The sequence below is a fragment of the Lepus europaeus genome, chromosome 1 (genome assembly GCF_033115175.1).
Source record: "Lepus europaeus isolate LE1 chromosome 1, mLepTim1.pri, whole genome shotgun sequence".
In the NCBI taxonomy this organism is placed as follows: domain Eukaryota; kingdom Metazoa; phylum Chordata; class Mammalia; order Lagomorpha; family Leporidae; genus Lepus; species Lepus europaeus.
Window position 1 is genome coordinate 130,073,230 of NC_084827.1, and position 13,070 is coordinate 130,086,299.

Consider the following 13,070-nt stretch of genomic DNA (forward strand, 5'->3'; position numbering starts at 1 on the left):
TGCTGACCCATGCCCTGGGAGGCAGCAGGTGATGGTTCAAGTAGTTGGGTTTCTGCTGAAGTGGCGGGGTGTGGATTATTAATTTTTTTCCAGGCTCTTGCCTTGCACCTAGAGAGGCATTCCAAGTACAGGCATAAAGTAACAAATTTTATTTAAAAGGTGAGAAAGAGAACACACATACACAAGGGAGTGTGGGATGCCCACCCCTCCAAACATTTTATGAGTGGACAGCAGGCCCAAAAGGAGAAAGGGGTGGTGGAGTGGAAACAGAAAGCCCACCTAACACTCCCTCCAGCTGTGGTCTTTGGTGGAAGAGAGACTCCTCCCCAGTTATTGGCCTCTTTTATGAGGTCAGGGTTGGGGTGGAGTGTGCCTCCATAGGAATGAAGCCACCTGGGAGTTTTATGGTCCTCCATAACTCCCACAAGGAGCTCAATATCCATATTTCCATGATGTCTTACCCCAGGTCCTTGATGAAGCAGACACATCCCAGGAAAGGGAGCACTTTTTTTTACAATTAGAAGAAAATAATTACACATAGTTTGGGGGTGGGGTAGGGCTTGTGACTTTCTGTCCAGAAATCCTAAACTAGCTGCCTCCCTCTTCTACATCATTGCCACCCATGTGGAAGACCTAGAGGAGCTCCTGGCTTTGGCCTGGCCCAGCCCCAGGTATTGTAAACTTCAGCTGTGGGGGTAGAGGATTGGGGGAGCATACTGATGGTGATGGTGAACCAACCAGCAGATGAGAGATCCTATCTTTCTGCCTTTCAAAGAAATACGTAAAAATTTAAAAATTCTTTTTGCTACCTAATATTTTTTATATAAGAAAGGGATTCTGCTCAATGTAGATAAGGCAGATAAGTTGGAAAGTTGCTGGGATGTACAGAAAGAGTACAAGTAGTGATATAGGGAGAGCAGCTGGGCATTGCTTTTCTTCCAATCTAAAACATGCTTTTTCCCTCTCCCATGCACACAGTACACAGCACAATGTAGATTCTCAAGTAAGTGCTGGCAGAATTGATACGTACTCTAGTATAATTTGCAAGGCACTGCACGGATGACTGCTCAAGCATGGTGACACAAAGATGCCTGCATTTATAACCCTAAGTTCCTAAAGGCACTGCGTTAGTCAACTTTATTGTCTCCTAATAGAAATGTATGTGTGTGTGCTTTTTAAACAAATTCCTTGACTTGCGAGACTGCTCATTTGAAATGAAGTCACAAAGAATGACTCAAGAAAAAGCACTTTTAGTAGCTGTTTGCAGGCTTACTTGCTGTTGTGGTGTTCAGTCAGGTTTTTGTGGGGGCGTGTGTGGTGCCATTGACTTCTTCCTTTTCCTGCTTCTCCTATGTTCTTCCCTCCCTCGGTGAGACCTCTGTCCTGGGATGAGGAGTTCAGCAATGGGAAATTTACTGGTTTAGCCAGACATTTCTGTCCTCTTTCCCTGAATGGATTTCCATGTGGGTTGGTTCTCAGGCTTTTGGGTAGAAAAAAAGTTCTTTGGCTTTAGGCATCCACACACATCCAGGGCATCTTTAGTTTATTAGGGAACATAGAGAGGAGAATGGTATATTTGTGTTTATGGGTAAGTGAGCTGTAGGATTTGTTATCTCTATTGGTAACTTCTTTAAGGCAGATGCTGTACAATGGCTTGTTTACAATGGCTTGTTTAACCAATGGTTTTTCTGCATTATCTTTTTTTTTTAATTAAAAAATCAGACTAAGGCTAATTTCAAGTTTGGATTTCATTTCAATTTATATACATAATCATTCAGAGGATTATTTAACAATGAGAGTGATGTATATTGTGATTGAGTTTTAATAGTTACTTTGGGAAACAGGTCCAAAATTACTATGGCAGTATTTGTAAATTTTAAAGCTCTACACAATGTTCTACTTTATTCCATTTACCAAATTCTTTAGCATATTATACGCTGTACGGGAAAGTCAGTTCTCTGGGCAAAGTTTACTCTGCCATTCATTCAATGCTTGAACATTTTATTGACAGCTTACTATCTGCTTAGCAAGCGGCTAGATACTGGGAATACACACACACCACTCCACTCCACTCCACTTATTTCTCAATGATGCATATTCCTTCTTCCAGTTCTGAATTTTTTCTACCTAAGCATCCTAAAATCAAAGAAGCAGTTTTGCGAAGTCTTTGAACAACCCCATTGGGAATAAGGCTTCGGCCATTCTGACTTGATTGCAAACCATCACTGCTCATCTTTGACTCGACACCGCTTCGGTGTGACTGTTTAGTTCAGCTGTAACACACCCTGCTCAGGAGAGGCTGCACCAGCCCAGCGTTGGGGAAGTTGGTAATTACATTGGTGTTTGTGTGTGGGAGAGGAAAAGGAGCATTAATTAAGAGTTTCGCTGACGAGAGCCAGCCAAGCTCAGTCGCAGAAACGGGAGGAGCGGATCAAGCTTTCCGCACTTCTAAACAAAAGTCCTCGCGGGACCAGGGTTATGGGGCGTCCTGGCGACTCGGGCGATGTCGGGACACTGGACCTCATCGGCCCGCCAGCTCGTGGTGCTCGGCCTGAGGCCCTCGTGCTGCACCCGGCCGCCCACCCGGGTTCTTTGGGGTTGGAACCCTGGCACAGGCGCCTGGGGCTCGGGACAGGCGGCGACAGGACGCACGGAAGTGCGTTCAGCTCTCCCTAGTCCGAGGACAACTCTCCGCCCACACTTCCTCCTCGGGCTGGGCGGCTCAGCCTCCCGGGCCGGCTCCTCCTCCTCCTCCTCCCCCTCCGCTGCCTCCTCCCCCTGCCCGCCGCAGCTCCCGGGCCAGAGGTGCGGCGCTCAGCCCCGCAGCCCCCAGCCGGAGTGTCGACTTGGAGCGGTCAAGCGGGAGGGGGCCCGGGGCCGCCTGCGCCGTCGCCGCCGCCCCGTGCGCCCTGCACCCCACTTCTCCGGCGGCCGCTGCGAAGCTCAGCCCGCCCGCCTGCCCCGGCGCTGTCGCAGGGTAGCGGGGAAGCGAGCGGCGGGCAAGTTCAGGCGCGCGCAGGCGGCGGGCCGCGGGCACCGTGCGCCCCGGGCTGGGCGCCCCGCGCGCACTTCGGCGATGGCTTCGCTGCCGCGGCGGCTGAGCCTTCGCCCTCGCTGCCTCCTGCTGCTTCTCCCCGGACTCCTGCTACCTTTCTGCGGCGCCTTCAACCTAGACGTGGACAGCCCTACCGAGTACTCTGGCCCCGAGGGAAGTTACTTCGGCTTCGCGGTGGATTTTTTCGTGCCCAGCGCGTCTTCGTAAGTGGCTGCGCTCGGACCGCCCGCCGGCCCCCTCCCCCACCGCGCACCCACCCTGCGATTTCCCCCGGGATTGGTCTCGGGGAGATCCGGGCGTCTGCCTGTCTCGCCCTCCTCACCCGCGGGACGGTTTGTGTCCTGGATGGATGAACTATTTGGGAGAAGCTGAACTCTCTAGGCGGTCACCACCCAGTTCCCCACCGCTCGTCACCTCTTAAAATTGGTTGGGTGCAGAAGGGCAGCGTCGGAGCGAACCTGCGCTGCAGATTCGGGCAGAGTGGGGATCCACAAAGGCCGGTCCTGCCCGACCCCGCGCCGCGCCGCGCCTGCCGGTGTCTGTTTGCTCTCCGAGCGTCTTTGGCTCCGGGACCAGTGAGCCTTCTCGGTAGCCCTTTCCTGCCTCCCAGGCTCGACGCCCGTCCTCTCCGCTCTCCCTAAACGAGCCCTCCCCCACTCTTGATGCCTCGCACTCTGTGCTTCTTCTCCTTTTCCAGACTTTCGGGGAACTAAAATGACCCTGTTGTTGTATTACATTGGTTGTGTCTTATCTCTGGGACTGACAGACCTTGACGCATTTGAGGTTGAACAGATGAATGTGTCATCTGCTCTTTTTATAGCGAGCCACTATTTAGGTCATTGTTCAGAAAGAACAAGGGTTTTTGCTGAGTTTTCGCTCACTGCCGGTCGTTTGGATATTGCAGAATGTAAAAACCCAGGTACGTTTTCAAATGGCCATCGGTCCGCGTTGCAAAGACCGTCGCGGTTTGCAACAGTTTTTGTCATTATTGGATTCAAAGTTGTCTGTGACTTTACTGAGCGCTGACATCATTCTCATCGCCCCACCCCCATACTCGCGTTAGAAATTCTGATTTAATGAGTGCTCCCTGGATGTTTTATGTTTAAGTCTTTTCGAGAGGGAAGCTCGTCTCAGCGTTCTTTCTGAACTCTTGGAACTTTTAGTAACTTTTGTTTCTGAATTTTCTTTATATAATATCCTTTATTTTTCTGGAGTGGGAAGAGGATCATTTTGATGGTCAGTACTTGCTTGAGTAGGACCATTTTTCCAATAAATACAAGCCTACTTTGAGAGTGGGCTGAATATTTTTCTATGACTATTAAAGCATTCATAAGGATTTGTTCTTAACATTTTTCATAATGTTGCTGATTGTTATTCACTTGTAACAACCTTTGTAGAAATATATACATTGTATGCGATTAGTGGACACTAGGCTTTTTTTTTTTTTTTTTTTGTAGCAAACTCAGCTTTGTGCATTCTGGTGAAAAGTGCTTCCTGTTCAGGGAAATCTGAACACAGATTTTTCAAGATAAAAATAATCATTAACTTTAGGGAGCATTTGCCAACTTCACAGTAGATTTATTAATCATTTTAGTTCTCATTGTTAAAATTTTTTGTTTCCAGATATTTTTAGTTGTGTGCCTTTCGAGTACAGCACATTTTAGTTTCATCCAGGTATGTACTTTTAGATTTAAATTGTGCAGAAATTTTAGTCATTTCCAAAATCTTTTCTTTTGTGGAGGTGGTATTTAAATAGGAGAGAGTTGAGGGCTGCTAATTCTGCCACCATCCTCTGAGTTTAGTGAAGTTATCTGATAAAATGATAGACATTTAAATGTCTTTACCATGGAAAATGCACTAACATTGAACTATTGGTGATATCTACCATCACTAATTTACAAGGAGTGATGGTAATCCCTGAGTAGTCATTGTGATCATTGGATATACTGTGACCTTGCATGTTTAATGACCTCACCCATGGCCTTCATTGGTAAAATTGAATGAAGATTTGGTTTCATATAACATTCTGGAATGCTTGTCAGTAACTTTGCTAGTGATAGACTAGGGAACCCTAGGTGTAACCTAACTTGAACAGTGGAAGCCAATAGAGTTTTTATTGTTTTAAGTATATGAATATATACTAATACATATACATATGTAATATGTGTATATATATGCATATATATACAAAATATATATGCAAAGGTTTCTATTTACTGAGTTTTTCAGATTAAACAAAAATTGTTATAAAATTGTGCTGAATTTTGTTAAAAGGTACTCTTAAATTTAACAAATATTGAATCCAGGATCCCCTAAATTAAATATTATCATTTACAATATTATCAACTGGATTTATGGTTGTTGTTGCTATTATCATAAGCTTTCCAAGGGGAAAAAATGGAGACAGAGCTTGTATGCACTGGTTCACTCCCCAAATGGCCACAGTGGCTGGAGCTGGGCCAAAACAAAGCCAGGATCCAGGAACTTTTTTAGGGGTTCCCATGTGGGGGCAGGGGCCCAAGCACCTGAGTCATCTTCCACTGCTTTCCCAGGTGCATTGGCAGGTAGCTGAATGGAAGTGGAGCAGCCAGGACATGAACCAGTGCCCACAGGGGATGCGGGTGTTGCACACGGTGACTTTATCCACTATGAAACAGCATCGACTTCCAACTGTATCATTTTTAAGAGATTTATTTGTTTATTTGAAAGGTAGAATTACAGAGAGAGGAAGAGACACACAGAGACATATCTGCTGGTTCACTCCCCAAATTGCTGCAATGGGCAGGGCTGAGCCTGGAACTCCCTCTGGGTCTCCCACATGGGTAGCAGGGTCCCCAGTAGTTAAACATCTGCTAGGCAGGGAGCTGGATAACTGACCTTCCTATCGGGTGCTGGCAGTGGGTTAACCTGCTGCCGATCCCTTTTTCATAATTTGCAAAGTACTTTTACTTATGTCTCAGTTCATTCTATACTGCAAACCGCTAGGGAACTAGTGGGGATAGTTAGATGCATTCATTCTTACAGATGAGGAAATTGAGGTCAGTCATTAGGTTGTTAGACACTGAAATTCATACGCCTTCCTTTTTATATTCAAATATTGATTTTTTTTTTTTAAATTTGAAGGGTTGGAATGAGAGGAAGAGAAAGAGAGAGAGAGAGAGAAAGAGAAAATCTCCAATCTCCTGGTTCATTTCCCAAATGCCTGAAACAGCAGAGGCTGGGCCAGGCAGACCCAACTACTTGAGCCATCACCTGCTGCCTCTCAGGGCCTGTATTAGCAGGAAGCTGGAATTGGGAACCACAGCCAGGCTTTTAACCCAGGCATTATGATATGATATTCAAGTACCTCAAGCTACATCTTAACAACTGTGCCAAACACCAGACCCCAAATATGAATTTTCAAGAAGAAAATAATTAATTGGGCAATCTTCCTTATTCTTCAAATACCATATGCTATAGCATACAGCTCTCATTTGATTATTTAAAAATAATGCTATAAAGAGGAACAGTGGATTTACATTCTTGCCTTTCCCTCATTAAACATAAAATGAGGGGCTGGTGCTGTGGCTGAGTTGGTTAAGCATCCTATATGGGCCCTGGTTCAAGTCCTGACTGCTCCACTTCTAATCCAGCTCCCTGCTAGTGCTCTTGGGAAAGCAATAGAGGATGGCCCAAGTGCTTGGGCCCCTGCACTCACATGGGAGACCCAAAAGAAGCTCCTTGCTCCTGGCTTTGGATTGACCCAGCTCCGGCCATTGTGGCCATTTGGGGAGTGAACCAGTGGATCAAAGACCTCTCTCTGTCTCTCCCTCTCTCTGTCTGTAACTCTGACTTTTGAGTAAATAGATAAATCTTTTAAAACACACACACACACACACCATAAATTCAATCTTATTTACAGTTTGTGTGTGTTCTTTTGACACCCCCCCCCCCCCCGCCAAGAACATGATTGGGTGAATTTGCCTTGGAAACAGAAGTCCTTCCATATTGTCGGGGGCTCTCTGTTTAGCATGGCAACACTTAGACAACTTTTTTAATCAAATTGCCTCCCTTGTTGCATTGTAGTTCTGAAGTAGAGCTCTAACTTGATGTTCCTGTAGACTGTGGATCACTTCTCCCTGAGTAGCCCATCTTAACTCATTTTAACAAAGAAAAAACTCTTTTGCACCAAGAGATGTCAGATGTACCTTTGTTTCTATTAATAGTACAATCATTTTCTCTGTTGCCCTGGAAATAATTTCATAGTCCTCCCTCTCATTTTCTATTTTTCTTTGTCCTCCTACTGCACTCCTCCAATATTACTCAGAGATTAGTCACCAGGCAGAAAGTCCTAGAAATTCTTCCTTGTTAACGTTGTCTTATATCCACCTCTACTTCCCACTTCTTTCACTGCCCTATCTCAGCCCCAAGTGTCACAGGTCCTCTTCCTGATTCCTCTGTCCATCATTTGGTTTATACCTGAAAACTGAAAACTAAAAACATCTTTGATATTTCTTTTCTTTTTTTTTTTTTATTTGACAGGTAAAGAGTTATAGACAGTGAGAGGGAGAGACAGAAAGGTCTTCCCTCCATTGGTTCACTCCCCAAATGGCCACTATGGCCGGAGCTGCGCCGATCTGAAGCCAGGAGCCAGGTGCTTCCTCCTGGTCTCCCATGCGGGTGCAGGGCCCAGGTACTTGGGCCATCCTCCACTGTCCTCCCGGGCCACAGCAGAGAGCTGGACTGGAAGAGGAGCAACCGGGATTAGAACCGGCGCCCATATGGGATGCTGGTGCCGCAGGCTGAGAATTAACCAAGTGAGCCACAGCACTGGCCCCCATCTTTGATATTTCTTAGTTTTGTCTTTTTGAAATATCTCTTTTGGTCCTATAATTCTGCTGCTAAAATTCCCCCAACAATGCTTCTGTTGCTAGAGAGAAAGTCCAAACTGCTTAACCCAGATTTAGGCCCCTTTGGGTCTGCCCCAACCTGCATGTATTTTTAAAATTTCATGTCCTATTTCTCCCTTTGTCATTGAAACCACTGGCATAACACTTTGCAAAGTGACTCCAGCTTGCTTCCCTGAGCTTTAGTGTGGCGCTGGTTATATTGGTTGATTTTTCTCATCATAAATACTATGTATGTACAGACTGTGTTCTTTATTATTTAGAAAGTAGAGTCTATGTTGATTATTCCCGATTAAGACCATAGGCATATTGGGCATTATATAAACAGGGGAAACCCATGGGATTCATGGTTACTGTTTCTGTTTTATATCATATAATTGTTGACAGTATAGCAGTTTTTTAAATGGAAAGTAAATCTGAAACTGGAATTATAGCTCTGAAATGAAACTCGGTACCATTTTATACACATTTCTTCCTCTTCACATGCATGATAATTTCTCAGAAGTTTCTTCTGGTGAAGACTCGTTGGTTCACCCAGAGTCAGCTAAATATATTGTACATGCTTTATCTTGGAAAGGTCAGTGCTGAAAGCAGCCAAATAACTTAGTTCATTTGGAGGGTTTGAAAAATGTACTTGTCATTGTTTGGCAGCCTGCCCTTCCTTGGTAGTCAAGGTCACATTCTCTGAAGCAACTGCCCTTCAAGTACACTGGGGATAGAAAGGGCATCCAAAGGGCATCCTTTCGGTTGGTTGCTCTGGTCTTCTCTCTCTCACTTCTTTTCCCTATGTCTCTACCTCCTCATTGTTCCCTTTTTTCTTCCTCCCCATCTCTTGTCCTCCCTTTCCCCTCTCCTGTCGCCTTCTCTCCCTGTGTGTCATTTTGTCCCCCTCTCCCATTTCTGCCTCACTCATAACTTTAATCCCTCTTTCTGCATTGTTCTGCCTTTCTCTGTCCCCTACACCTTACCTTTTTAACACTTCTTGACAGGATATTAATAGCCTACTCATGGATGGCAACCTTAACTCCGGAGTCCCATTTAATGAAAATGTCTCCAGTCATTTAAAAAGAATGGTGAAGATGGGGACCCTAATAACATTAAAAAAAAAAAAAAGACTTATTTGAAAAGCAGAGTTACAGAGGGGGAGGGGAGGGGAATGGAGGGAGATACACACACACACACACACACAGATCTTCCATCTGCTAGTTCACTCTCAAATAGCTGCAATGGCTGGGGCTGGGCCAGGCTGAAGTGGAGCCAAGAGCTTCTTCTAGGTCTCCCACATGGGTGCAGGAGTCCAAGCACTTGGGCCATCCTCCGCTGCTTTCTTAGGCACATTAGCAGGGAGCTGGATTGGAAGTGGGACTTGAACTGGCACCCATATGGGATGCTAGCACTACAAGTGGTGGCTTAATCCACTACACCACAGCACCAACTCCTATGAAAGTAGATTTTAAACTTTATAATGCTTGCTTTGTTAAAGAATAGTTTACTAGTTGTATTAATTGTTGTTTTCAGTTCTAATACCATCAACTGTAATTTTCTGATGCTTTCAGATTTTCAAAGTTTGTGTCTATCCACTATGTACCTTTAGAAAAATTCTTTTCAGAGTAATTGCAGTGAGTGTTGCTATTTCCATTCAGTAGAACAGGGAACAGGAATCTAAAGTGAGCCTTTCAATTCATTTATTGTGTCTGTAACTTTTCATCCAAACTGTTTCTATTAGACAGTGTTGTTTATATGGCAAACATTTTTTTCTGGTCTGTCACTTCTATTACCCAAATTAAGCTGTAGTAGACATTCTTAGAGGAACTTGAAGTAACCTTAGTTTAATTTTTTACAAACATTTTATTAATAGGCTTTTGTTTTTCCTAGCATTGTCTTTTTATATTTCTTAATTTTATCACTTAGCATATTTTACCACCCTGGATCCTTTATGCAAATAGTTTTTTCACTGTGTAACTCCCTCTTAAGACTTTCACATATGTGTATGGTGATTTTACTTTTTCTATCTTCCCATTTTTCTCTTTTAAAAACTAAAATATCATAAAAGTAACTTAAATATCATGGTGCCATTTTGGACAGATAACTTTGTTCCTCCATTTTTTCCTCCACTAACGCAGCATTGAGCTGTTGCCACTGCTCACACGTTCTTTTTATTTTATTCTGCTGTTTCTGTGGCATTTCAGCAATGTGCAAGACTGTACTTGAAGGTATGCCTCACAGAACTCGATGAACACCCATGTTAGTAATCTAATTACCATCATTTCACGTGTATAATGTGCGTATGTTCTGATGAAAAGCAGCAGCCTGGTTCCTGTCTTACCCAAGGATCTGTGTTGTTTTCATTCAGAGAACTCATCTCTTGCACTCTTTTCTACATGAGTTAAAGGCTATCCTTCATAACTTCCCAGCCTTCTCTGTCTTACAGAGCCAGGTACAGGAATTGTGTGAAATCTGAAACACAAGGGGATTGTTGTAAGATTGATTTCAATAAAGAGTGTTTAATAGAGGATGGTGTTTAAATTCTAGAGGGGTTGAGTATAGTGAAAATGATTTATTTATATGTTGGTGCTTTAAGATTGAGACCTATAGTTAGTAAATTTACTTGCTCTTCCACTATTAACCCAGAAACTTGCCTTGAATTCTTATATGTGGCAGGCACAAAGATGCATTAGAATACCCTAAATTCTAAGAAGCACTTTATCATAAGATGGGAAGAACAGTTTTGATGATAAATTATAAAGTGTTCTGTAATGTGTTATATTATGACAGTCCAGATTTGGGTTTGGATTGCAGGTGCTTAGGCAAGTTCTGATAACTCTCCTACCCTGAGCTGGTGGATCTAAAATCACTTACACACTTATGCTTTATTACCTGTCTTGGGAGCATTTAGAGAATGAATGACTCAGGACTTTACACTGTCAAGATCTTGAAAAAGATGCTAACTTAGAATGTTGTTTTTCTCCAGGATGCACTCAAAAGTTATTTAACTCAGTTGAAGAGGATCAGTTTGTGATTTTTGTAGTCACATTTTTGACCTATTGGAAAGAAAAACCATTATATTTGTTTACGTATATAAATGTAGACATTATAATGTATCTGCTTGTATATAGTAATTAAGCCATGTTGAAACCAGCTCTCTTTAGAAAATATGGAAGGAGTTGTGCTGACAAGGAGCTGCTCTCTTAATTGTGGGTAGCAGGGGTTCTTTTACTTAGTCTTATTTTTTATCCTTAGGAAAGCTTTTGATGAACGAAAGTTGATTTATTTTCCAAAATCTTGCTACAATGGGCGAGAGTCAGCATTGGTGTTTTACTGATGCCAAATATGACTGCATAAACCTTTATTAAACAGGGCGTGGTTTGATTCAGAATAGCATTTTTATTTTCAATTTGTGGGTTTTAGGATAAGTTTCTAAAACAGAACCTGGCAATCCACACACAGCCAGGTCTCATCCAGACTAGATGAGATTTGACTCCTCCTAGCCAGAATAAATGAAATTGGAATTGACTTAAAAAGTTAAAAAGATTACACTTTAAGAAAAAGGGAAAAAGCAACTGTAAATGTTTCCTTTGCCAGAAAGATGTACGTGACTTAGTATTTAAAGAAATGGAATGATAAGGATGGTAGCATTTATTTAGTACTGTGTGTACTTCTGCCCTGTTTTTTTCTTCCTACATTTCAATTTGCTTCTAGTGAGGAAAGACTGACAGTCCCCTATATCATCTTTCTCCTCCTGACTCCCAAATGTCATTGCCCATCAGAGCTCACTCCTTGGCTGTCTTCTTGCTAGACTTGACCTGGTTGAGCTCGTCCTGACTGTGTGAACACATTGTCTCCTCGGCTGATCTCTCCTCAGAGCCTCACACTGCCAAGCAGGTGTCACACAGACGCCTTCAGCTCACACCGAGAACTGAATTCAAGTTTTCCTGTCAGTAGGTAATCTGTCTCTGCTTCCTTGCTCTCCAGGCTTTCCTCATATCCATACAGTCAAGAGGGAAACCTGGCTGGCCTTCGTTAATCTTCCCTTTATCCCCGTCCAATCCAGCATCCCTGTCTCTTTCCCAGATCTGCTCACTCATCTCTGTCTCTGCCCTCCCTTCCTGCTGCAGGGCACTCTCATCTCTTCCTGGACGTGCTGCAAGTCTCTTGCTTTGTTGTTGTTATTATTATTTTGGTCATCCTCTTTCTTAATGCTTTCCCCACAGGGCATGACACTTACTTTCCTTTAAATGGAAAAAGTTTTACCATGGCTCACAGGCTCTTCTCTACCTTGCTTTTGCTGGGCTCCCAGATGTGATCTTGTGCCCCTGCCAGCTTGCTGTCTTTTTTTTTTTTTTTTAAGATTTATTTATTGATTGATTTGAGAGGCAGAGTTACAGACAGAGAAAGTGTTCCAACTGCTGGTCTACTCCCCAAATGGCTGCACTGGCCAGAGTTGGGCCAATCTGAATCTAGGAGCTTCTTCAGGGTCTCCCACGTGGATGCAGGGGCCCAAGCACTTGGACCATCTTTCAGTGCTTTCCCAGGCCATAGCAGACAGCTGAGTTGGAAGAGGAGCAGCCAAGACTCCACTGTAGGCTGAGGCTGAACCTACTGTTGCACAGTGCTAGCCCCTAGCTTCCTGTCTTGCTTCATCCACAATGAATTCTTTCCTGCCTGAGGTCTTTCTACCTCCTGCTTGGAGTGCTGCTTCCACTTCTTTATCTCATCCCCTCATCTCACCTTCCACCACCAATACACAAAAAGTCCTAGGAACTTTCCTGCTTCTGTTCCTCAGAGATAATTACCCTGACTACATTATCTAAAAGAGATCTCTGTTCCCTATTCTTTAAAAACACTTTCCTTAAAGAAACCTTCCTTTATCTACAAGAAGTTTCACCTCTCAATTCATTAGAGAAATTTTTGCTTAATCTGAAGAGGGCCTCCCCTCCCTATTCCCAAATAATCTCTCTCAGCCACTTGTTTGCTTCCTTCACAGCATTTGTAACTGAGTAATTTGTTTCTTTGTTGGCAACTTTCTTGCATCCAAAAGAATGTAAATGCCACTGAGAATAGGAACCAAGGTGGTTTTTATCCATCTTGGTGTCTCTAGTGCCTGTGCTATGCCTTTTGTAGAGGAAATA

General features: G+C 43.7%; 1 protein-coding gene across 1 annotated transcript in view; it reads left to right on the forward strand.

The window, feature by feature from the left end:
- The first annotated feature begins 3,050 nt into the window (after positions 1-3,050).
- Positions 3,051-13,070, forward strand: part of ITGAV (integrin subunit alpha V) — a 99,427-nt gene continuing 89,407 nt past the window's right edge. The window contains exon 1 of the mRNA XM_062188868.1: positions 3,051-3,258. Coding sequence (XP_062044852.1) covers positions 3,077-3,258 — 182 coding nt within the window. The 5' untranslated portion in view covers positions 3,051-3,076. The remainder of the gene's footprint in view (positions 3,259-13,070) is intronic.